This window comes from Rhinopithecus bieti, unplaced genomic scaffold (assembly GCF_001698545.2).
Source record: "Rhinopithecus bieti isolate Rb0 unplaced genomic scaffold, ASM169854v2 scaffold_15133, whole genome shotgun sequence".
Taxonomy (NCBI): domain Eukaryota; kingdom Metazoa; phylum Chordata; class Mammalia; order Primates; family Cercopithecidae; genus Rhinopithecus; species Rhinopithecus bieti.
Genome location: NW_016808815.1, coordinates 2,392,459 through 2,419,102, shown reverse-complemented (window position 1 = coordinate 2,419,102; position 26,644 = coordinate 2,392,459). Strand labels below are relative to the sequence as shown.

At 40.4% G+C, this 26,644-nt stretch overlaps 1 protein-coding gene across 5 annotated transcripts in view; it reads right to left on the bottom strand.

The window, feature by feature from the left end:
* Positions 1 to 10,587: 10,587 nt before the first annotated feature.
* The window catches only part of MYBPC1 (myosin binding protein C1), a 106,159-nt gene continuing 90,102 nt past the window's right edge, over positions 10,588 to 26,644 (bottom strand). For 2 of the 5 annotated variants that reach the window (XM_017887276.1, XM_017887273.1), the window contains 9 exons: positions 26,136 to 26,224; positions 22,984 to 23,179; positions 21,215 to 21,354; positions 19,267 to 19,426; positions 18,441 to 18,577; positions 16,192 to 16,378; positions 13,788 to 13,846; positions 12,028 to 12,070; positions 10,588 to 10,873 (listed from right to left, as the gene is read on the bottom strand). In XM_017887276.1, the coding sequence (XP_017742765.1) occupies positions 12,047 to 12,070; positions 13,788 to 13,846; positions 16,192 to 16,378; positions 18,441 to 18,577; positions 19,267 to 19,426; positions 21,215 to 21,354; positions 22,984 to 23,179; positions 26,136 to 26,224 (992 nt within the window). In that variant the 3' untranslated portion in view covers positions 10,588 to 10,873; positions 12,028 to 12,046. The remainder of the gene's footprint in view (positions 10,874 to 12,027; positions 12,071 to 13,787; positions 13,847 to 16,191; positions 16,379 to 18,440; positions 18,578 to 19,266; positions 19,427 to 21,214; positions 21,355 to 22,983; positions 23,180 to 26,135; positions 26,225 to 26,644) is intronic. The other 3 variants (XM_017887274.1, XM_017887272.1, XM_017887275.1) reach the window with 2 other exon arrangements.

The window sequence follows — 26,644 nt, the reverse complement described above, 5'->3', positions numbered from 1 at the left end:
GGGGGCGGGGCGGAGGGGTCCGGCTAGGGGCGGGGAGGCGGTCGCGGCGCTCGCGGGTCACCCTCGGCGCCCGCCAACGGCAGCCTGTTATTGGCGATCCAGGTCCCTGACTCCCCAGGGGCCGGCTGCACTGCGCCTGAGGTCTGATTTCTTAACCCACGGCGTCGGATTACGCCCTGAGGTCGTCTCCTCGCGGGCTGCACCGCGACCTAGCCGGTTTCTCTCCTAGGGGTGGGAACACGACTCCCGTCGCCCAGTGTCAACCGCTGCAGGACCGCGCTGCCCGCAGAGCCTGGGGGTTTTCGTGTGAGAACACAGTTCTGCAGGTCTCGGGTCACCGGGGTGACGACCCCATCTGTCCCGCTTCGTAAAACACATAAGCACGATTCTCCCTTTCTGCACGGAGGAAGGCGGCCCTGCCATGTATTTGCCCTAGAGACCCCTCACTGCGGGTTCAGAGACCAAGGTTTTGAAACTGAAAAGGCTGAGAAACACTAACAAGGAGACCCAGTGGCTGAAATCCCAATACCTATATTCTTCAGCGCATTTGATACCAACAAGGGTGGATATTTTTACACATACTCTTCCCTGGAATAGAGGTCAGGAACCCAGGAGCGTCCTCCCCCTGCACGGGGGAACAGGCTGGCTTGCCATACGCATTGGTAGGTCACCGGTCCCTTATCTCACAGTGCGCTCACTTGGACAGGGGACATCTGTCATAAACATGTTCTGTTGCACAACCTGAGACAGGCCTGTCTCTTGCTTTGCTCTTCACTTCATGGTTCTGATCTGCACGCACTCTCTAAGGTCTAGGACAAACCAGAAATTGCTTCCAAGGCACTTGTGTGGCGCAACCTCTATCAGTGAGTGCAGTTTGCCTCACCGGCTTAGTCAAACACTTGGCACAGGGGTCCACAAACTGCTGCCTGTGGGCCAGACCCAGCCCACCACCTGTTTTCCTACAGCCCTCCAGCCAAGAATGGTTGTGACAGTTTTAAATGATTGGAAAAAATCAAAGAATACTATTTTGTGATGTGAAGTTATATGAAATTCAAAGTTCAGTGCCACAAGTAAAGCCATGTTTATTCCTTACATATTGTTTGGCTGCCTTCATGCTACAAGGGCAGCCGAATTCAGTTGTGACAGAGACCATATGGCTGGCAAAGCCTGGAATATGTCTTACTAGGCCCTTTAAGGAAAAAAATGGCAACCACTACCTTAGAGCAATGAGTGTGTCTACAGACCAAGCGTATATGTTTTAGGAATATGTACCTCCTCATCTTTAATGTGTAAAACGATGCTGACAAATGCAGGAAAGGAAATGGAATGATGGAGATCCACTTTTAACAATGCCAGTTTATGTGCAGTGAACTTGACAGTACCTACTTTTTAATTTACCAATGCCATGAACAGTCCAAGGAAAAAGTCCTTTTCCAGATTAGCAGATTTCACTATATTAAAGATAATTTTTAATGTACATCAAAAGACATCATCAAGAGAATGAAAAGACAAGCCATAAACTGGGAAAAGGTATTTTCCTCAAAACCCACAATGAATATACCCAGATTATGTAAAGAACTCCTAAAAATCAATCAAAATAAAAAATATTCAACTTGGCTATGTTCAGTTTCTATAGGAGAAGCCCTGGAACATGGTAATGTTCCAGGGTGCACTTATGAACATGAATGAATTGCACAAGCACATGTTCAGTGAAAAAAAAAAAGCAGATGTATTAGTCAGCTTGGATTGTCATAACAAAATGCCATAGACTGAATAGCTTAGACAACAGTAATTTATTTCTCACAGTTCTGGAGGTTGGGAAGTCCAAAGTCAAAGTGTGTTTGTTAGTGAGGACTCTCTTCCTGGCTTGCAGATGGCCACTTTCTATGTCCTCACATGGCAGACAGAGAAAGAGAGGAAGCTCTCTGGTGTCTCCTTATAAAGTCCTTATAAAGGCACTAATCCCATCATAAAGGCCCCACCCTCATGATATCCACTATCCTAAAGGCTCCATCTCCAAATGCCATCACATTGTGGAGGATTAGGGCTTCAACATATGAATTGGGGTGGAGCGGGGGCAGGATACCATTCCGTCCATAACAGCAGGTCATAGGCAAAATGCACACAGAATTATTTTACTTATATAAACTTCAAAAACATGCAACTGTACTTTGCAGCTCCCATGTGGCAAAGTTATGAAGAAAAGGGAAAGAATTATAAGTACAATCCTGATAGTGGTTACTCCTGATAGAAAGAAGGGAAATGCAATCGTAGGCAAGTTTCAAAGGTATTGGTAATTTTTTAGACTACAGCTAAGCAAACTACAGCAGCCTAAATGGAATAGAAGTTTAGTTTTCCAACATTGATGTCTGGGTAGGCATGGTAGGGCTACATCGCAGCTCGATGGTGTCAGAGACACAGTCTTCTTCCATTTCGTTAGTCTGCCTTAGGACCCTTAGGATGTTGCCCTTGTCCTTGTGATCAAAAATGACTGACCAAGACTCCCAACCAATTGGAAGGGGAAAAAGAGAAGGGGCTGCTATGCTCCTTTCTTCTGAAGGCCATGATCAAAAGTTGCACACATCACTTCTGCTCTTATCCCACTGGCCAGAACCTGGCCACATGGTTGCTATGCCAAACTGTAAAAGAGCCTGCAAATGCAGTCTTTAGCCAGCCACCTGCCCAGTTAAAATTCCTTCTATTTATTTATTTATGTATTTATGTATTTATGTATTTAGAGACAGAGTCTTGCTCTGTCGCCCAGGCTGGAGTGCAGTGGCACAATCTGAGCTCACTGAAACCTCTTCCCAGGTTCAAGAGATTCACCTGCTTCAGCCTCCTAAGTAGCTGAGACTACAGGCATGCACCACCATACCCAGCTAATTTTTTTTTTTTTTTTTTTTTGAGACAGAGTCTCGCTCTGTCACCCAGGCTGGGGTGCAGTGGCCGGATCTCAGCTCACTGCAAGCTCCGCCTCCTGGGTTTACGCCATTCTCCTGCCTCAGCCTCCCGAGTAGCTGGGACTACAGGTGCCCGCCACCTCACTGGGCTAGTTTTTTGTATTTTCAGTAGAGATGGGGTTTCACCGTGTTGGTCAGGCTGGTCTCGAATGCCTGACCCCAAATGATCCTCCTGCCTTGGCCTCCTAAAGTGCTGGGACTACAGGTGTGAGCCACCACAACCGGCCAAAACATTTCTATTATTATTGAAAAGTGAGAGAGTGGGTATTGCAGGGGGCCATCAAGCTGCCTCAATCACAGGTTTTTAACTGAGTAGTAGTAACATATTCATTTTACTATTATTTATGCCATCTATATAACTATATATCTACACAGATATAGATGACATGGTTGTATATTTTGCAAATATGAAATGTCATAATTTAAAAATAGTGAAAGCAATAAATATAAAACCATTTTAAACTACTCATCATGCTCTAAATTGATTTTCCCTGTGCTGCTTTGTTGAATTTTGGAAATTTCAAATTAATTCAAGACATACTAAGGCATATTTATTTCTTCTACCTTACCCCACTCTAACATACTCTAAAGTCAAAAAAGTATATTAGAGATTTTCTACTGTTTTATTTCTTGCATCATGACTCCCCTCCATTTTCATGGTTTATTACATATAGTAATTGATACATACAATGTTTCCCTTTTTTCTTGAATTAACATGGTAGCTCACATTTATGAGTTTCTGTCCTATGCCAAGCGCTGTTCTAAACATCAGGAGTTATTTCAGTTACTCCTCAAAAAAACTCTGTGAAATAGACCATTGTTATCCCCATTTTACGGATGAGGAAATTGAAGCACAGTGAGGTTCAAAAACTTACCCATGGCTGCACAGCTAGTATGGTGGATTCAAGCCCATGTAGGCTGATTTCAGAGCTTATGTTCCCAATGACTGCAAAATGCCACCTAATAACTTACATGTATTAAATATAGGACTTTAGTGGGTACTTTTGTCAATATGGAACAGTGCAGTTTCTTTTTTTTTTTTTTTTTTGAGACGGAGGCTCGCCCTGTCGCCCAGGCTGGAGTACAGTGGCGCGATCTCGGCTCACTGCAAGCTCCGCCTCCCGGGTTTACGCCATTCTCCTGCCTCAGCCTCCCGAGTAACTGGGACTACAGGCGCCCGCCACATCGCTCGGCTAGTTTTTTTTGTATTTTTTTTTAGTAGAGACGGAGTTTCACCGTGTTAGCCAGGATGATCTCGATCTCCTGACCTCGTGATCCGCCCGTCTCGGCCTCCCAGAGTGCTGGGATTACAGGCTTGAGCCACCGCGCCCGGCCGGAACAGTGCAGTTTCTATATATCATGTTGGTTTTGTGCCATTCCAGTCTATTCTAAATATTATGAAAAAAGTTATTATACTAAATTTACTAAAACTAATAATAAATTCCCAATGTTCAGAAGCCTTTGATAAAGTCCAACCTCCCTCACATGGCATTTGAGGGCCCAGTCTACCCTCCTAGTCTTACCTCCCTAATATCTCTTCCCCATTCTTCTCCCTAAGTCTCATGCTCCAGCTGCGTGGGCCCATTGGCTGTCCCCAAACCCACTCTCACTTGTTCCCTGTTGGGCAGCTGTCCCCAAACCCACTCTCACTTGTTCCCTGTTGGGAATCCCTTATTATTCCTGTCACATTGCCCGTCACTCAAGACTCAGCTTAAATTCCACCTTCTCAAAAATGAACTCCCAGATTCTTCCGATTTGATCCCTCTTACTCCCACACAACCAGAGCACTTTGTAGCTTGTAATGCAGGCTATCTTTGTTCAGTTATTTGTATATTGATCAGCCTCCCTGCCCAGGTCATAGAGTGTCAGATCAACCCTGCACTAAGTGTGCTCCTCAATGCCTGGCATCCAGTAAACATCCATAATTAAAAATATATATATTTTAAAATGATTACAGACACACAGGAAGTTGCAAAAATAATACAAAGAATCCCTTGTATACCCTTCACACAGACTCCTCCTATGGTAACATCTTACATTTCCATAGCACAATAGGGATGCATAAATGTTTATTTGATGATTTAACTAAATTGAATTCCTTTTCCAAAGGAGAAAGAACATCTTGATTTAGGATCTTGGTTTTACTACTAGTTCTTTTGTGTAACTTTCACTCGTATTTCAAATATTCCTTAACATCCTCAATCTCTAGGCCAACTTTCCACAAAATATTAAATCGTGTCATATAGGCAGATTAGGCACTGTTGTGTGTGAAACAACCAGTTAGAAGCCCATGGACTTTCACTGGTTTGGAAGAAAGAGTGGGTTGCAATAAGAAATCACGTGGCTAGAGGCTGGGCGTGGTGGCTCATGCCTGTAATCCCAGCACTTTGGGAGGCTGAGGCAGGCAAATCACTTGAGGCCAGGAGTTTGAGACTAGCCTGGCCAAAACGGTGAAGCCCAGTCTCTACTAAAAGTACAAAAATTAGCCATGTGTGGTGGCATGTGCCTGCAATCCCAGCTACTCAGGAGGCTGAGGCAGGAGAATTGCTTGAACCCGGGAGGCGGAGGATACAGTGAGCCCAGATCATGCCACTATACTCCAGCGGGGGCAACAGAGTTAGACCCTGTCTCAAAAAAAAAAAAAAAAAAAATCACCTGGCTAGGCTTGCATTGCAGTAGAATTTTATCATCAGGGCATCAAGCTATCTGTGTGAGTGTTTAGAATTCTGGGATCCACAGGCTTGAGTATTTGTGATAAGCATAGTTTTATGGTATGATACTTGCTTTACTTGCTTGGATTTTATATTTTTATAGTTTTGTACTTTGAGACTCTGAAGTCTAAATTTTATGGAACTCTGGTACTTTACAAAATACATGGGTAGATAGTATTCAATAATAGATTGATTAAAACCTTTGCTCTCCTCTCTAAAAATGCTTCATTTCCTGGACAAGATCAGAAAACAAAATTTCACAATACAGTCCCCAAGATGTTATGATTGTGTTATTTATCTGAAATTGCAAAAGCATTTTAGGGTTAAGAAAACTGATTTCCTTCAGAGACACAGTTCTTAGCATTGGGTCTTGTTTATATCCTTCAATTATATTTTATTTATAATCTTTTCCTGAGTTTATCTTCTACTGCTCTAAAATACTTTGTATGGTATGATTTGAGAAGCACTAGAGGGAACACCCTTCTTCAAAAATTCCTTTTTCAGGAACCCACTTTGCCTGACATCCCACAGTGAGTTAGCCTTTGAGTTAGGGCTTTTAGGAGTAACAGGTTAAGTTATATTTAGACATTAGACAAGGTCATTATCAGCAACACCTGGGAGGGGATACATTTCTCAGGATGTTTTTCCTCTGGGACATCTAAGAGCGAATGCCTCCAAATAATAGCCATGCAAGGAACAAGACAGAGTCTGGAGCATGGCCTCTCCAACATGAATGAGCACACGAATCACTGGGGATCCTGTTAAAATGCTGATTCTGAACTTAAGGATCTGGGGCAGGGCTAGAAAGTTTTCATTTCTTTTCTTTTCTTTTCTTTTTTTTTTTTTAGATGGGGTCTCACTCTTGCCGCCCAAGCTGGAGTGCAGTGGCGTGATCTTGGCTCACTGCAAACTCCGCCTCCAGGTTCAAGTGATTCTCCTGCCCCAGCCTCCTGAGTAGCTGGGATTACAGGCATGCACCACAACGCCTGGCTAATTTTTTTGTTTTTTTGTTTTTTTTTTTTTTTTTTTTAGACGGAGTCTTGCTGCATCACCCAGGCTGGAGTGCAGTGGCCGCATCTCAGCTCACTGCAAGCTCCGCCTCCCGGGTTTACGCCATTCTCCTGCCTCAGCCTCCCGAGTAGCTGGGACTACAGGCGCCCGCCACCTCGCCCGGCTAGTTTTTTGTATTTTTTTAGTAGAGACGGGGTTTCACCGTGTTAGCCAGGATGGTCTCGATCTCCTGACTTCGTGATCCACCTCCCAAAGTGCTGGGATTACAGGCTTGAGCCACCGCGCCCGGCCAATTTTTGTGTTTTTAGTAGAGATGGGGTTTCACCATTTTGGCCAGGCTGGTCTTGACCTCCTTACCTCAGGTGATCCGCCTCCCTCGGCCTCCCAAAGTGCTGGGATTACAGGGGTGAGCCGCCATGCCCGGTGGAGAGTTTTCATTTCTAAGAAACTCCCAGGTGGTCAGCTGAGTAAGGAGGGACTGAAGCACACAGTCTTAGGAGGCTTGGGTGGAGGCACCACTTTGAGCTCTCTGGCTCTCAGGCCTTCAACTACACCTCCAGCCTTCCTAGGTTCTGTGGGCAGCAAATCATGGGCTTTCTCAGCCTCCATAATTCCATGACGAATACCTTATAATTAATCTCTTTCTAGATTTTTCATTCTTTTTCTTTCCTCTTTTCCCTTTTTCTTTCCATTCCGTCCCTCCCCTTTCCTTCCTTCCGTCCCTCTTCTTTGCTTCCTCTCCCATTGGTTGTTCCTCTGAAGAACCCTAACATAATAGCCAAGTCATAGCCTTCAAGACTGAAAGACCCCAGGTCCACACTTGTCAGGGATGTTTCAGAGTCACCTGTCCTTGAGTGAACCATACCAGGTTTGACCATTAAACTAAAAGAACTGCTTTTGCTTATTCTATGGGTGACTTTTTTATAAAGTGTAATACAATGACAGACGTCTCTGCAGGCACCAGTGTAGATTGAAGACCAGAGGCCTTTCCTTCTCTCCATTTTCTGGGCACCAAGAAAGATTCCTGTTGACTCTGGAATCTGAATCCCTAAACACGACAGAGAATATCTCAATCTCCCTAGCTAGTGGAGAGCTCAGAGTTACATTTAATCTGATTTAGAAAAGTTAAGTAATATGGTAAGTCCTGTGCTCCATCCTAGTATGATACACACATTGACAATAACGAACACATAAACCACATTATCCAGTTTCTGTATTGTTGTCGTCCTCTCTTATACCTGCATCCTGCCTGTTTATATGTTCCCCTCTGTGTACTAGTCTCATACATTATAAATTCCTTGAAGGCACGAAGTACCTCTTCTTTTTTTTTTTTTTTTTTGAGATAGGATCTGGCTCTGTTGCCCAGGCTGGCAGTACAGAGGTGAGATCTCAGTTCACTGCAATCTCTACCTCCTGGGTTCAAGCAATTCTCATGTATCAGCCTTCTGAGTAGCTGAGACTACAAGTGCATGCTATCACACCTGGATGATTTTTTGTAGAGATGGGGTTTTGCTGTCTTGCCCAGGCTAGCCTTGAACTCCTGCTCAAGTGATCTGCCTGCCTTGGCCTCCCAAAGTGCTGGAATTACAGACATGAGCCACCACGCCCAGCCTGAAGTACCTTATTTATCAAGTTGCAAGCTGAATCCATTACAGTGCCATGCAGATATCAGACATTCAATAACTCATTTGTTGAGCTGAACAGTGTTTCAGAATTTATTCTAAAAATGAATGGTTAAGGGCATATTACCTTGTTCCAATGTCTCTTAGAATTAATTGTTTTCTACTTTGATATTAATTTAGATGAGAACATTCATTAAGCCTTCTTTTAAGGTAAATAAAGAAACATGAGCCTTAAAAAAAAATTTTTTTTGAGACAGGGTCTCACTTTGTTGCCCAGGCTGGAGTACAGTGGTGCAATCTCGGCTCACTGCAACCTCCACCTCCCAGGTTCAGGCTATTCTTGTGCCTCAGCTTCCCAAGTAGCTGGGACTACAGGTGTGTGCCACCACGTCCAACTAATTTTTGTATTTTTAGTAGAGACAAGGCTTCACCATGCTGCATAGGCTGGCTCGAACTCCCAGCCTCAAGTGATCTGCCCACCTCAGCCTCTAAAACTACTGGGGTTATAGGCATCTGAGCCACTGTGCCCAGCCTAAAATTTTTCATGAATGTTTAGTTTCCCAAAAGAATTTTTGGTAAATTCCTGTGATATGTAATTTTTTAATACAGTGAAATTCAAACAAAATTATAGAAAACTAATAGTAATAACAGCTTCTGATACTTTTGCTCTTTGCAGTTTCACAATAGACTTTTCTTCCTTATTAGAAATTTGCAGTGTATGTGTACCCTTAATATAAGGAAAGATTATATGTAGAAAAGTAACATTTTCTAATACAAAATATAATTAAAGAGCCTAAGTCATAAGTGAGGAACCAAAATTCAGCAGGGGGGTTTTACAGTCTCTTTTAGGCTATGTAAAACCATACACGTATAAGCAGCCTAACCAACTTGGCCAATGTCTTGGCAAAACTGCTCAGTGCATATTTGAGTTAAGTAGCCAGCTCAGCTGCTGCACTATGGCTAAGACCCAGCAGCTGGGCTGCAGAGACCATGCTGATTGGGTTTGCCACATTGTCATTTCTTTGGTTTGTACATAGATATAAGGCCTTCGTGTCTTTATAGATGAGCCAGACTTCCTTTATGTAAAATACCTTAGCCAATACTGTGCACGTGGCTTTCTTGATTAAAATTGATATTTACACAGGGATTGCACACAATATTATTCTGGAGTTGTTGGGAGCATAGGAGCAGGGGTGATAGCCAATGTCATTAACAACAAGTAAGGCAACATCACCAACCAACTCCAAAAGAGATATATAGAGCCACCATAGTTTGGACATAAACTAGACTTTCTCTTGTTCTCAAATGTATTGCAACGAACTGAATCATTCACCCTTCCCTTTACGAGCCTAACATCAACCCAGATCCATGACGACCATAGAACTTCTCAGCTAAAATCTGGAAAGAAAGCAGAGCAGATATGTTTAAAATGTCATCCAAAGAAGCCATGGGCCCACCAACAAGTGACAACATATTTAGCCCCTGCAAAAAAAGACCGAAAAGAAAAACAGAAGGGAGGCAAGGGAATAAACAGTAATGGTGTGGTACCTTACAGTTCAATTCTACTCCCTTAACTGAAACTTTGTATCAGGCAGAGTAAGGGAAATTGCGGAAAAGATTATGGGTTAGTATAAATGTTTCTCAGCTGCTAGATTTTTTTTTATAAAGATTTCCATCAAACTGAATGGATACCTTCAGCAAACCCTAACTCTACAGTAGGTCTGTTGTCTGTAACAGCCCTCTGTCACTATGACAAGCTGTTTTGGCAGAAGCTCTGGCAGAGTTGGCCAAGATGCCTTGCTAGAGCCACAGGGAGGGCAGACCTGGGTTCAGGGGCATGCTGGCTCCCAGCCTTTAGCCTCAGTTCTGTATCTAGGCACACAACCCCAAATACATAAATGAATATTGTATCATTTCATCACAAACACTTCAGATTTGTTGTACCATTCACTGAATTCATTTTCCCTTCTGAGGAAATTTGTTTGAAAGTTAGACTTTTAAAAATGTTTTATTGCATTCAAATAAGAAAACAGGGCACAGATCCTGGTGTTAAGCAGGGCTGTATGAAATAAACAACTCTGCTTTAGTTAGAAAAATCTATTAGATCAAGAGAAAGATGGGTTTTCAAGGTCCAATTGTGGTGTATTGTGTTATGTTCTTTACTCTGAGAGGAAAAAAAAGCATTTATAGCCTACTATTTAAAATAACTGCTTTTGCTGATTCTATGGCTTGCATTTTTGTAAAGTATAATACAGTGAGCAGAGATAGTAATGACCAAAGTGCTGACTTCAAATGAGATTTTGTTTGCAATTTTTAATTAAGCAATCTGGGCAATTTTTTTTTTTTCTCTTCAACATTAGGAGGAAAGAAAAGATCACACTTGGGGCCTGGTGGAAAACAGAAAATGCTTTTTCTCATTTCAACCAGATTTCAAAGCAGCAGAGTGCAGAGAGGCAGTGGCCAGGCCCTCAGTATTCCTCAGGATTGCTTGAGTGTACGTCTCGCAGATATGAATCAATTATGTTTGGAGGTACGCCTTGCAAGAGGAGCCTGCAGAAGGAGAGCCCACCTAGAGAGGACCAAAAGGAAAAGAGATAAATCAAAACCATCTCCGTGAAAAATCGCTGAAACAATACTTCTTGACTAGCTGCCTGGAAATGTGACTAATTATGTTCCCATTAGTTACAAAGATTCATTCAGTCTACTTGGAAATCTTCTCCTGGTTTTAGTATATTTAGAATTTAAAGCACTTGGCATCTAGAAGGAAAAGCAAGTTCCCAGCAGAACCATAGCACTTTTTCCCCTACTATTGTTCAATCTTCATTTAAATTCCCAAGTGGTTGGAAAGTATTTATTGCTCTTTGAGAGGTTTTGTGATTCCTCATAGATGATTGAAATGTTGTGACTGAACAGCAGAATACATGCATACCACCTTATGGATCAGCGGGAAGATCTGCTTCCAGTTTGTTAATGTTGTTTTTAATTAGGCACAGAGAGTTTCGATTCAAACACATTGGAAAAGATATAAACTACCCCCTTTAACTTTGGTCATTTATGCACATCAAAAGCACAAAAACTGGAAATATTTTGTTAAAGTTACAGTGATAAGACCAGTCCAATACTTTCTGAAGGTGTGAGAAACACCTACCAATATTTCATACCTACCTTCTGAGTTTCTGATTTATATCAAAAAAATAAAAGTACCCTTCAAGAGAGAATCCATGAAACCACAAAAATTCATGGTCCTTTAGTGAAGTGCTTCACTACTTGCTAATAAATTCACGTCCAGACAAAGCAGCATGCCATTTGAACATTCTTAAAAACTTCTTTAATGCAAATTTGAGAAAGTCATTCTCCTTTTTTAAGAAAAACAACTCAAGTCACATATTGGTAGAAATGATGCCACTTATGTACATGTCCATTCCTTGATGCAAATAATTCAGAATGCTTGGGTATCACCCATTTTTGTCTACATTAAATGCTTTGATTCATGCTCTACTGCATTCAACAACTTGCTTCATGTCAACAGGAGACTGCTGTGATGGATAAGTACTAGCTGTTAATTTCAAGATAGTGAAATACAAATTAAAACTACAAAGTTAGCTATTTAAAATAAGTCTATTTTCATTGGATTACATAATGAAAATCATGCCATACTCCACAGGCTTGGTATGGCTTATGACAGTCATAAGCTTCATATGCCAAAACCATATGAAAGCTTACCTTAGATGATATTATACATTCAAAAATCCTTATTGTGCAACGACTAAGGAAAAGAGAAAGAGGGAGAGAGAGAGAAGTTGTAAGCATTAATAAAGTGCTAACACCAAAGTTGAGTACTTGTTGGATGAAATTATGGTCATGATTATGATGAGGTGATTTCATTAATCCTTAGTCATGTAAAAGATATAGGAAAATAGAAGCACATGAAATGAAGGGTGGGGATCCAGTCACGTCAAAAGGATCATTAATATGTAAAACATTTATTAATATGCACAACTACTTTGCCTGAATAGGTGGCAAAGCCAATCCGATTGTATAGTGAATATCTATGGTAAGAGCTTCCAAACCATTAGCTTAAAACAAATACAAAAACCAAAACCCTACAACATATATATATCGTGTTTTCAACAAAAGAAAACATAGACAATGGACAAAGTGTTAGTGTACATATATATATGTTGAAATTCTAAAAGGCAAAATTATCAAGTACAAATATTAGACTAGTGTATTCTATAATATTGTATTCTGAATGGAATATATATGACTGATCTAAATAGACACAAAACTTAACCTTATGTTACAAAGCTATTCTGTATACAATCTACAAAGCTTTCAAGAAAGAACCTTACTTTTTTTCTCTTTTGAAAGCTGATATTATCTTTGGAAATTCACAAAACAAATATTGTAAACTCAGGCATAGATCTACATCATCAGGGTTTTAATCAGGTTGCATACCCAGCTGCAAATAACTCTTAATTTGCAATTCCAAATGGGGGCGAATCACATGTATATGATAGTACTCATTTATTGCTTGATACATTTTATAATAGAGCCTAGAATTTTCTTTCCTTTTAAGTTCATAAACATGTGAAATAATTTGAGTCCCTATGAAAATGTCTAAAATCTTCAACAGATAGATGGGTTACAGATATTCTACTGGTGAATTTGTAATGGAATATTTTAAATATGTAAGTTTCCCAATTTTTTTTTATTTGTTATTTTTTTGAGACAAATTCTCACTTTGTCACCTAAGCTGGAGATCTCCACTCACTGAAGCCTCTTCGACCTCCCACATTCAAGCAATCCTCCTGCCTCAGCTCTCCAAGTAGCTAGGACTACAGGCTTGTGCCACCACACCTGGCTAAGTTGTGTACTTTTTGTAGAGATGGGAGTTTGCCATGCTGCCCAATCTGATCTTGGATTCCTGGGATCAAGCGATCCACCTACCTCGGCCTCCCAAAGTGCTGGGATTATAGGCGAGAGCCATCACGCCTGGCCTTTAAATATTGGATTTTTTTTATCCTCTTTCCATAAAAAATGCTCAGAACATTAAAAAAAATGTTTAAAACGTTCAGTTCTCTTAATTGCATCATGAATGTAAGGAAACTATGCTGTAAACTATCTTTAAAAAAGTATTTCTACAGTTAAAAAATGAAAATAATAAAGAAATGTTGATTCCCAAGTTTTGATAGTCTTATTATATAAAACGAGATCATCTTCAAATGTAGCTTTCTGGCTTTATTCATGGAGACATGTGGTAAGGTACGTAGTTTTCTGATAAAACTTAGTTTCTACATTACTTAATATCCTTGAATAATTTGGCCTTCCTTGTTCATGGCATAAACACTGTATGCCATGAGCTGCTAAGAGGTACAATTAAAAGCGAATGAGAAAGTCAAGCTTTACATGCAAGGTGCATTTTCATGTAAGAGGAATGGAACGGAAAGTAGAATATCCAGCGGGATATAAACTTTTTAAACCTGTTGCTGCCCCTCCAGGAAGACTGGCTGTCCAGGGGTATCTACTCCTTGATATATCACTGCAGAATCAGAATATTTGTACCAGTATTTATTTATTCTCAGTTGACATTCTTACCTTTTTTCACAACTTAACTTGATTCAAGTTACCTATTGTCAGATAACAATCTGATGACAAACAATTTCAGCTTTACTTTTAGGACCAAAAACTTTTATCAATATATCACAGTTGATACTTTATTATGAACTATGTACTAGAATACATTATTCTTTTTATCAAATTTAATTACTGTACCATTTACTATATTTTCATTAAAAAGAATACATCATGTATATGTAGAATACTATTCACTTTTAAGGAGGGCCTCAAATATTGTTCCATTTGTTAAAGCATCATTTTATATCATTAACAACATTCAGCTAGTTTCAAAGCATAAATAAGTGGTACTTTTTTGTTTTAGTTTTGTTTTTTTGGGGATATTGAAACAAAAGCATCAACAATACTTTGGAACTAATAAGGCTAGTAGTTGAGAAACCAGATGATTTGCAATTATAGCCTTAATAATCATTTAAAGCCAATAGAGGAGCTAAAAATGTTTAAATTTACAAGCATTATCTCAATAGTAAGGCTTGAAATTTTCTAAGAACATTATATGCCTTATATTTGTGAGAAAAAAATCAAATCTTTTTCCTTTCACTCAATTATGAATCGTAAAAGAAAAAATACAGCTTTAAAAAGTTATAAGAGGAAAGCGGCTGGGTGCAGTGGCTCACGCCTCTAATCCCAGAACTTCGGGAGGCCAAGGTGGATGGACTGCTTGAGGTCAGCAGTTTGAGATCAGCCTGGCCAACATGGCGAAATCCCGTCTTTACTGAAGATATAAAAATTAGCCAGGTATGGTAGTGCATGCCTGTAATCCCGGCTACTCAAGAGGCTGAGGCACGAGAATTGCTTGAACCCAGAAGGCAGAGGTTGCAGTGAGCTGAGATTGCACCCTTGCACTTCAGCCTGGGTGACCTTGTCTCAAAAAAAAAAAAAAAAAAAAAAAAATATTATATATAGTATAATAAATTATATATATGAAAGTAATTTTGTCAAGAAGTTTTCTCTATCATATTTATAATTAGACTTAGGGACTAAAAGAACCTTTTTTTTTTTTTTTTGAGACGAGTCTCGCTCTGTCACCCAGGTTGGAGTGCACTGGCGTGATCTTGGCTCGCTGCAACCTCCACCTCCTGGGTTCAAGCCATTCTCCTGCCTCAGCCTCCCGAGTAGTTGGGATTACAGGCATGTGCCACTACGCCTGGCTAATTTTGTATTTTAGTAGAGACGGGGTTTCACCATGTTGGTCAGGCTGGTCTCGAAATCCTGACCTCGTGATCCGCCCGCGTCAGCCTCCCAAAGTGCTGGGATTACAGGCATGAGCCACTACGCCCGGCTAAAAGACTCTTTTTAAAAAAACATAAATACCCAAGCATTTACTATGATTTTCTAAAATAGATAGTTACTTTCTGAGTTTTAGATCATAATTTCATTATAGAGAGATTGGAAAAAGAAAGATTTTGGTTATTACAGAATGGCAATATAATACAGCTAAGAATGAGAGAAAACACACTAGGATCATGTCACCTATTATCTCATAATGGTGACTCTTTGAAGGGGGTTTCATGGTGTCCCAAAGTAGGTTCTGCTCGTAAAGAAAATGTCAGTATAAAATGGTAGTTGATTAATATGAAAATTGATTAAGATGGCAGGTTATGCTTTTCAACCATAAATCCTTATGTGTTTTCTTGGTTTACATTAGTTGCCACACTTTGAAAACTAGTATAAATGAAATGTATACCTATATATGGAAGTTCTCTAGTTAGAGATTTGAAAAGCAACCTGTTATAATATGTATATACTGTATTCTATATGTGTAATATCAAACACTTAATTAGCAAAACTATTTCTATAAATATCAGAAAATAATAAACTTAACAAAATAGTAAACTAATTAAAAATAGTGCAGATTCCTCAATTGCCATTTCATGGATTTTCACACTAGGCTTCTATTTATAGATGAATGATGTCACCAAAGTGATAGCCCCTTTCATCCTTACCACGGTGTACACATACTAACATTCCACTGAAATTAACAGTCCCTTAGCGCAAATCACATAAGACAAAAATAAGTTGACTTAAATAATCAAATAACCTTCCACAAATAAAGTGAAGTGAATGTAGGATGTAAAACTGCCTTCTCTCCCTGAATTCCCTCCCTGCTTCCCTCGCCCTCACCACCCTCTCCCACCCTCGCTGCAGCATTTTGCCAAACAATTTGGATTAAGAACAATAAGCATTAAGAACAATAATTCAATGATTTTCTTTAACTTTAGTCTATACATGAGATATTGGATGTCATACCTTTCACCTCCAGTTTGCATTCAATCTCCACTGTCCCAAGGTCATTGACTGCTTTGCAGCAGTAAGTGCCTCCATCATAGGGGCTGGGCTTGCGAATTTCCAGGGTACAGACTCCCTGGTTGCTGAACATCCTGTATCTTGGGTCATCCACAATAGCAACTTTGTTTTTCATCCAGGTTATTTTAGGCTGAAGTTCAAATTGAAGAAACTTAGGTCAAAACATACCTGTACTTGGCATATTAATAGACCATCAAAGCCAGCAACAGAATTTTAAAGCATGACTTTAAAAGAAAGTGCATCTGAGAATGATAGGTTTCTACTTGGGCACTATTTCTCACATTAAACTCTACTTAGTGCTTGGCAAAGAAACAAATGAACAGTTCTGACAAAGAAAGCCAGATTTGTTCAGAGGCAACTCTGGGGCAATCTTCTCAAATGGATTCAGTTGCATTTCAATTTGATCTACACAGGTACAAACTTTCAGTTATAGGATGAACAAGTTCAGGGCATCGAATGTACAGCATCGGTGGTGACAAATGTTAATTTGATTGTGATAATCATTACACAATATGTACACATATCAAATCATCATATTGTTCAGCTTGAATGTATATGACCTTTGTTTGTCAATTAAATATTTTCAAATTAAAAAACAATTTCATCCATAGGTCCACGATATTAACTCATTGTAGAGAGTGCATATTTGCTGGGCATTTTTTTTTTTCAGAGAATCCCCATAAGGTGTCATGACCATTTGATTTTCCTCATTTCCTTTTCCTGATACTCTTTTTTAATTCTTTATGAGCTGCATCTGCCTCCTCATTACTTAACCTGTCCTCTGACATCTATATTCATCATCCCATGGAAATGGATCTACTCCAATCAGATAATGCAAGATCAGTAATGACCCAATCACCCAGGAAGATGACTTCATTCTCCTTGACCTCTGAACAGCATTTGATATCAGTGACTCCTCACTCTCATATTGTCTTCTCCTTTCTTTTGTAAATATACACCCTCCTCATTCTCTCTTCCACCTCTTCTATTATTTTATCTTGCTCAGAACCTAGAGATGGCACTTTTCTGTCTCCTTCACACAGTCTTCTTCTTCCTTCCGCCCTTCAAATGGGAGCAATCACTGAGTCTCACACCTTGGTCCTTGGCTTTTTACTTGCTATCCTCTTTCCTCAATGATATTCCTTTCTAAAGCTTTGGCAAGGGGTAGAATGTAGCATCTTTATGTCTGGGACTCCCAAACCGAGAGCAAGAGCCCTGGCCTTTCTCCTAGGCTCTGGGTGAACCTCTCCATCTGCTTCCTCATCATTCCCATTTGGGTGTACCAACATCATTTCCAAGTACACATTAATTTAGCAACTTTCGCTCATCCTCAGTCTGGCTTTTTCCTTTGACTTTCCTTTTTTTTTTGGAGTCTTCTGTCACACAGGCTAGAGTGCAGTGGTGCTATCTCAGCTCACTGCAACCTCCATCTCCCAGGTTCATGCAATTCTCCTGCCTCAGCCTCCCAAGTAGCTGGGATCACAGTTGTATGCCACCACGCCCAGCTAATTTTTGTATTTTTAGTAGAGACCATGTTGCCCAGGCTGGTCTCGAACTCCTGATCAAGTGATCTGCCTGCCTCAGCCTCCAAAGTGTTGGGATTACAGGCGTGAGCCACTGCACCCGGCCAACTTCCCTATTTATGATCAAGGTATATACAGGAAAAAAAAATGTTCATAAATTTTCCCAATTCTAGGGTACTTTCAGTGCACCCAGGGATATGTACATCCCTATGGGTGATATTCATTAAATCGTTGTTCTTTCCAAATGCCAACATGAAGCCTTGAAACCTTTCTCATCTCTTCAACCGGATATGATATCTCCCTTCTTAGCACACTGTACCCTTATCAAAGCACATTTATATTCTGTCTTACAGTATAGTGTAATTGTTGTTTAATCTATCACAGAATTCTTGACATTACCACCTAATTTTCCAAGTGAAACAATGTTATTACACATCCATCTCCTTATACAGGAGATGTTCTTTTTTAAATAGGTGGTTTGCTTTTTCTTCAGAGGAATCCCTTAGTAAAGAAACGTAAGCATTTTTTACTATTGCATCTGAATAGTGTGCCTAATTATCTACCACCAAAACACAAGGAGCAGCTGGATTTGTTTATATTGTTACTTACATTATAACACAACAAATACAAGCGAGGGACTTTAACTGATGTGATAGAAGAACATAGTACCTTAGGATTTCCTCTCACACTGCAGTTTAGGGTGGCATTGTAACCAGCGATGGCATAGGTGTTAACCAAAGGCTGAGTAAACATGGGTGCCTCTGAGAAATCAAAGTCTTCATACACTGGATTTTTGTAGATTTTACCTTAAAAACAAGCATTACAAATATGTTAAAATTATGTAAATTGGCCTGAGACTATATTATTGGTGGCATCCTTTACTCACAATTAAAACTTTCCTGAACTTAGAAACACACGGAAAAAGATGAGCAAATGCCATGTGGCAAACATTCTGAGGGGTACAAATGCATAGCCAATCATACATGAGATAGAAAGCCAGAGGGGTCATCTGAAACTGAACCAGATATTGAGAAGACTTTGGTGTCTTTCTGAGTATTTTGAACAGAAATTTGTTCTAATGTGAAAATTCACAAGGAAGGTTTTAAAAAGAGTGGTTTATGATGAAGTGAAAAGATAAGGATAGAATTTAGTTTCTCCTTTTATAATTGAGTGGGTGCCACGTGTAGCTACATTGAAGGTGTCCAAGAATAAAAGTAGAAACTCTAGAAGAAAATGTCTACTTTTTCCTGTCTCTGGGGTATTAGCCATTTATAGATCCACTGCCTAGAAGCTGGAATGAATTAAAGCCTATATTTGTAAAAACATTCAATAATAATATAATTTCACTTAAATTTTACTTGAACACCATTATCATAATTTTACAATGTACATTTACCATTTTTTAAATTCCCTTTCACCACATCTCTTTTTCCAGTCTTCTCTGTGTAGTCACTGTCAACCAAAGTTTTCAAATGTCAGTCCATTCCCAACTCACCATCCTTGGCGATCACAGCACTCTCTTTAGTCATGGTGGCATCCTCACTGAGGCCGCACATGTTTTCAGAAAAGACCCGGAAGTAATATTCATTCCCTATGACCAGTTCAGTAATGGTGGCACTGGTTCGGTGATAATGCTCGATGACAGTGAACCATTCCTAAAAGAAAAAAAAATAATAACTGGAGGAAAATCACCTAAAAGCATACAATTTTTCTAACTGTAGATTGGGATAAATAAGTGCTTTATTAACAAAAGGGAAAAAAGACTACTTATTTTTGTACGGAGAGTAATAATATGTTGTTAAAATATGTTTATATGGAGAGTAATAGACGTTGTTAAAATATGTTGAAACAATGTATATTTTGTTTAATATTTTACAACTTATTTGCAATTGACTATGTAATCTTCATTTACACATTAGATTCATATACCCTAGATGTCATCTACAATCTTTATATTTTTTCATAACCTTTAGGTATCTGTCATCTATTTATCCAACTGTCTACCTACCTATTTGTCTTCCTAGCTATCTTTTGTAGAATAAAGTATAATTACAGAATTTTAGTGCCAACTTCTTATGAGAAAGACCTGAAGCTAAATCACTAGAGAAACATTAGTAATATCCAGGGTCTCACTCTGTCACCCAGGCTGGAGTGCAGTGATGCGATCTTGGCTTACTACAGTCTTGACCTCCCAGGCTCAAGAGACCCTTTCACCTCAGCCTCCTGAGTAACTGGGACTATAGGCACATGCTACCACACCCAGCTAATTTATTTTTTATAGAGAGGAGGTCTCTCTATGTTGTCCAGGCTGGTCTCAAACTCCTGGGCTCAAGCAATCCTCCCACCTCAGCCTTCCAAAGTGCTGGGATTACAGGTACGAGCCACTGCTCCCACTTTGTATTATTAACTTTGGTTCTGTTTTTTCTTTTTGAGATGGAGTCTTGCTCTGCCATCCTGGCTAGAGTGCAGTGGCACAATCTTGGCTCACTACAACCTCCGCCTTCCAGGTTCAAGCAATTCTCCTGCCTGAGCCTCCCAAGTAGCTGGGAATTTGGGTGTGAAAAAATCTGGTGATCTTTAGCAAGTCATTTATCCTCTGTGAGCCTCAGTTTCCTCATCTATAAAATAAGTTTATAATATGCCATACTCCAACTAGGTTGCTTTTTAAACACATTAAGTCAGGGGTTTTCAATCTTTTGGCTTCCCTGGAAAAAGAATTGTCTTGGGCCACACATAAAATACACTAACGCTAATGATAGCTGATAAGCTGAAAAAAAAAATCATAAAAAAAAAATCTCATAATGTTTTGAGAAAGTTTACAAATACATGTTGCGCTGCATTCAAAGCTGTCCCGGGCTGCATGTGGCCCAGGGGCCACAGGTTGGACGAGCTTGCATTAGGCTCTTTTCCTCCTCCAGACCTTTCCGCATTTGCACATGCTGTAACCTTGGAGAATCTTTCTTTTCTAACTGGTGTCTGTCTTTTTTCTTTTTTTGTAGATATAAGTGCATAGTATCCAACTTATTTCACAAGGAGAAAGAGTTGCATGGGTGTGAATCTGAGTCAAAGTCTCGAGCAAATATTTGTGGAAGGAATGAGTTTATTGAATTCTATGGAGCATTGAACCAGTTGCTTTATATCATTTAAGCTTTGTAACAATCAAGCAGGGGATATTTGTGCCCCCATTATATAGACGAGGAAAACAGAGATGAAAGAGGTCAAGTGATTGTGGTCACGTGTGGTCCTTATACACGTGGTCTTAAGTAGCAACGCTGGGGTTTAATTCCAGCTCTGTGGCTCCACAGGTCTTTTCCTTTCTGCTCTGCCACATCACTTCTCCATGGCCCCAGCTGGCTCCTCACCAGTGAGGCCCTTGTGCCACCTCCTTTACCTCTGATGAAATGGGCTTTTGCTGCTGATAACCAGAGAAAGCCAGACCTTACCATGCTCTTCTTGTCGGCCTTCTGGATGGTATACCCTGTGATAGCAGCATTTCCATCATCCTTCGGTGGAGTCCATGTGAGAGCGACATTTTCTCCCCAGACATCCTCAATCTTCACAGTTTGGGGTGGACCTGGACGGTCTACAGGATGAATTCATGGTGTCACTGCAAGGTCACTTTCTTTCCCAGTCTACATTTCATTTCAGGAGGATATTTTAAAAGACCCTTTACTCTGTTTTAGGAGGCATCATTCTTCTAGACCCTGCTATGGGGGCTTCTGAGACCCTGTGCCTTCCAGTAGAATGGAGCCAGGCCAGATCAAAGGGCACAGAGCAGCCTCAACACTCCCTTCAACTTAACAAAACTCAAAAAGGATTAGCCAGTGGGAAAAGAGTGCTTAGTTTAAAGGGAATGACCCTTTAAACCAAGAAAGGAGGCTGTTACAGGAAGTTGCCCTGTTGGTTAGAGAACCTCAACTTTCAGCAAATTTACTGAAATACAATGATAACAATGATTGAAAACAAGGCTTTTTTCTAGCTCTGCTCTTAAATTTCTTTCTTTTTGTTTTTTGGGAGACAGAGTCTTGGTCTGTAACCCAGGCTGAGTTGCAGTGGTGCAATCTTGGCTCACAACAACCTCCTCCTCCCAGGTTCAAGTGATTTTCATGCCTCAGCCTCCCAAGTAGCTAGGACAAGTGTGTGCCACAGTGTCTGGCTAATTTTTGCATTTTTAGTACAGACAAGTTTTTACCATGTTGTCCATGCTTGTCTCAAACTCCTGGCCTCAAGTGATCTGCCCGCCTTCCAAAGTGCTGGTATTACAGGTGTGAGCCACCATGCCCGGCCTTAAATTTATTTTTTGAAGTTGCAAAAATTACAGAATAATTTAAATAATTAAGAACTAACATTATTTATTCTTTGGGCAGGTAGGTATCTAACTACTCCGGCAGGATCAAAGAGTTCAGTGCTTAACTGTTCAGTTTTGCTTAGGCACATCTTACTTATATTAATATTTTTAAAAAATTCTTCATTCTCCATGAAAACTTTACCAGTAAATTTTAGGTGTAGTAAGAAACATGCTAAACTATAGCTAGAATCTATAATGTCTAGAATGTAAGAATTCAACATAAGAAATAATTTTATCATCAGGGAGATGAGAAACTAAGAGTAAGAGAGAGCCGGGTTGTAGAATAGTGCAGAAGGATTTCACTAAAAAGTACATTCATTAATTTTCTTGAACATATATGCCTTAAATCTCTCATGATTAGTCCTTTGAGTTGGTGAGAATTCATTTTGAAATGGTAACAAATCTTACTGTCTTTTTTTTTTTTTTTTTTTGAGACAGAGTCTCGCTCTGTCACCCAGGCTAGATAGAGTGCAGTGGCTTGATCTCAACTCCCGCAACTTCCACCTCCTGGGTTCAAGTGATTCTCCTGCCTCAGTTTCCTGAGTAGCTGGGATTACAGGTGCACGTCACCATGCCCAGCTAATTTTCGTATTTTTAGTAGAGACAGGGCTTCACAACGTTGGCCAGGCTGGTCTTGAACTCCCGACCCTAAGTGATCCACCTACGTCAGCCTCCCAAAGTGCTGGGATTACAGGTGTGAGCTACTATGCCCAGCCTAATTTATCTCTTTTTAAAAAACAAATCTAAAAAAAGAGTTTTATGTAGAGCCAGCCTAACAAAACTCCTGCTCTTGCCTTAGGGACAAGGACAATTCATCCTTGTACTGCTTTGACAGAACGTTCTGGCTCCTTCGTCTAAACCTACCAACAATCTGGATGTCAATTGATGCAGTCTCCACAAATTTGTCCACTTTGACTTGCAGATCGTATTTCCCAGAGTGGCTCCTCTCTGCTTTTCTAATAAATATGATTGTATCAGTCTCAGAGTTGCGAATGTTTATTTGATTCTTATCAATTTCTACACCATCCTTCTTCCAAGTTAATTCTGGTCTTGGTTTTCCCTAAAAAGAAAGACAGCAAAAGTAGAGGGGGTAAATCACATTGTCTGAAGATGTTTCTTCAGCATTATGAGAAGGACAATGACTTAACCCATTCTAGGCAGGGCTGGAAAACACCACCCTTCTAGTCTGGTGGTGAGCAATTACAGCAGCAAAGTTGTCATCTGCATTTTATGTGCAAGGCACTACCTTAGGTACATCACATTGATTATTTTCCTCAGTCTTCACATCAAGCTTAGTATCATTATTCTCATTTTTTGGATAGATAAGTTAAATAATTTGCCCAAGGTCTTGCAGTTAAGTAAGCACTGGAACCAGATCTCCCAGCTGGGTCTGTTGGCTCCAAAAGCCTACACAACACAGGATAATGGTTAAGAGCATGGGCTCTGGGGTCCTGGAATCTATATCTGGCTCCTGATCACTTAATGTCTGTGTGACCTTGGGCAAGTTACTTACTAAGCCTTCTATGCCTCAGCGGGAATAATGGTAGTACCTATCTCAAAGAGTGGTTATAAAGATTGAATTCCTGAGAAAGTTTCTGCCCAATACATAAGTTTTTGTAATTAATATCATCTAATTTTTTTTTTTTTTGATGGAGTTTGGCTCTTGTTGCCCAAGTTGGAGAGCAGTGGCACAATCTTGGCTCACTGCAACCTCCACCTCCTGGGTTCAAGGGATTCTCCTGCCTCAGCCTCCCGAGTACCTGGGTTTACAGGTGCACACCATTGTGCTTGTCTAATTTTTGTAGTTGTTAGTAGAAACAGGGTTTCACTAAGTTGACCAGGCTGGTCTCGAACTCCTGACCTCATGTGATTCACCCACCTCCGCCTCCCAAAGTGCTGGGATTACAGGCGTGAGCCACCGTGCCCGGCCAATATCACCTGAATTCTCTCTCTGTTCCCTCTAGCTGTTGAAACTATTCTTTAAGAGCAGAATATAAGAAATCATAATTGCATTCATGAACCTGAGTTTCCATTTCTATTACAAAGGAATTTCCTAGAAGATCTGAGCATCCAGGCTCACCCTGGCAGACAGGAACCAAGCATGAATTCTGTCAGGTAAGGCACAGCTTTCCTGTGGGCTCTGAACATGGCTAGGTTATAATAAGAGATGTAGAGCTACACACCAAACCCCTGCTCTCAGAGCCTGAAGAGTGGTTGGGGGTGCTCAGACTCACACATGGGAAGCAGAAAACAACATTGTTGAAGATAGGGAAAGACAGTTGAAGCTTGTATTTCCTTAAATGTACAACTTGCTCTTAACCACTAGGGGAAAATGTGGGTTCTCTAATAACACATAAAGTGAAAAAAACCACTGAATTAAGTCACAGGGCCACGGACTCTGTTCTTGGCCCTACCATTGACTTTCTGCGTGACAATGGGCAAGTCACTTAACTTCCCTGTCAGTTTCTTCCCTTCTCAAGCAAGGTAAGGAAATCTGGCCTTTCTGCCTCACAGGGTGATTCTGAGGATCAAATGAGAAAATGTTTGGGAACTCTAGAGATTACACAAATATACTAACATCACATTTTGGTCTCATCTCCCTTCCTGGGGGCTGAACAGTCTCTGGGATGCCAGATCTACGGGGAACTTGTTCTCATGATTTTTTTCTCTCTCAGACTCAGGGACAGAAGCAGAACACACAGACCCCCAGATCTGGGAGCTGGGATTAGCTGTGGTGGCAGGAACGGTGTGGAGACTTGAGGGCTGATTCAGCAGCCCCACTGCAGGGTTGGGGCTAGGTCCCCAGTGCCTGCCTTGTTGCCACTTCTGGTTTTATTTGATGCTGCAGGAGAAGGAAAGTAGGAAGAATCTTGCCAAGTCACCCGCTTCCTCCTTGGCTGTGTTCCGCTTCACTTCCTCCTTGACTTTCATTCTGATTTCATGCTGGGGGTACGTAGTACACAATGTCTCTCCTTAGGTTTGTGCCCAGAGTGCAATGAGGATGGCCTGAATTGGCCATGCCTTTAGTTTGGTTTCATGGGAGCCTGGGTTTGAACAGACTTCTCTCTGTGTGTGCGTGCATGTGTCTGTGTGTGTGTGCATGTGTATGTGTGTATGAGTGTCAAATGTGTGTAGAGACCTACATTCTAAGGCCAGCCTGGCTGATACAATAGCCACAAGGTACAAGTGGCTATTTAAATTAAAATTTATTAAAATTAAAGAAAATTAAAAATTTATTTCTCCAGTCACACTAGTTCCTAGTTACACATTTCAAGTGCTCAATAGCCACATGTGGCTAGTGGCTATGATATTGGACAGCGCTGATATAGAACATTGGTATCATTGAAGAAAATTCTATTGAACAGCACTGTCTGGAGGTGCCATATGAATAGGGAGCTGGAGAGTAAGGGTTGGGAGGTGCAGGGTGTGTGTGTGTGTGTGTATTTGTGTAAGACCAAAATCGACTATTGTAAGTGAAGACTAGTGAATTTTGTGAGGAACAGATTCTTTTGCTGGAACAATGATTTAATATTGTTCATATATTTCAGTTAGTGTCATCGTGATTTCAAATTTTAGTTGTCCTCCTTATTGAAATTATTTTGGTTTGGGGTCATCGTGGGAACTAAGCACACACTGTTTTCCTGAATGTGACACTGACAGCTTCACTTAAAATCATGGGTTTCTACAAATATATATGATCAAAAGAATCTTCAAGCATTTCTTCATTTGGTATCTCCTTGATGTTTCTTCCCTGCCCACCACAGTCCCTGAGTTTCAGGCAAGACTATATCTCATTTGTCTCATGCAGAAAGAAAATCTATGATGGTTTCTATAGATTTCTCTATTTTGATAGCAGGAGATTGCTTAATCATTCTCTAACACTCTTTCTTTCTTTACCTCCTCTCCCTCTGAGGAAATCCTGAATCATGATGAACTTAAATGCTAGAGCTTATCTTCCTACTTCCTAAACTAACCCAACCATGGAAAGAGAAAAAGAGCGAGCCTTGAACTCTTACCTGGAAAGGTATAACCAGATTGACAGCTTCTCCAACTCTGCGGATATAGGTTTGCTTCAGGTGTCTTGGGATGCGAATCTTTGGAGGTTCTGAGTGAGGGTAAAATAGCACAATTTTGCAATCAGTCTGGTGTCTGAAAATAGCCTTACAAAAGCAAAATGGCATGATACTCACCAGAGTACCCTTGTGGTCATATCTCTGCAATGAAATCTGAGATGTGCCACTAACAGACAATATATGGTAACTGGTTCAAAATGTGTGTGTGGTTTTTGTTTGTTTGTTTTGTTTTGTCTTGTTTTCTCTTTAAGCAGAGATGTTTTAACAGTTTGACTCAGCAAAATTTATCCCTGATATCCTTGGCTTTATTGCAACTTTGTATTTTTATTGTTGTAGTAAGCCTAAAGCAACTTTATAGAAAAATACATTTTCTCTTAGGGCCTTATACATTCTATGCCTTTCTTCCTTCCTTCCTTCCTTCCTTCCTTCCTTCCTTCCTTCCTTCCTTCCTT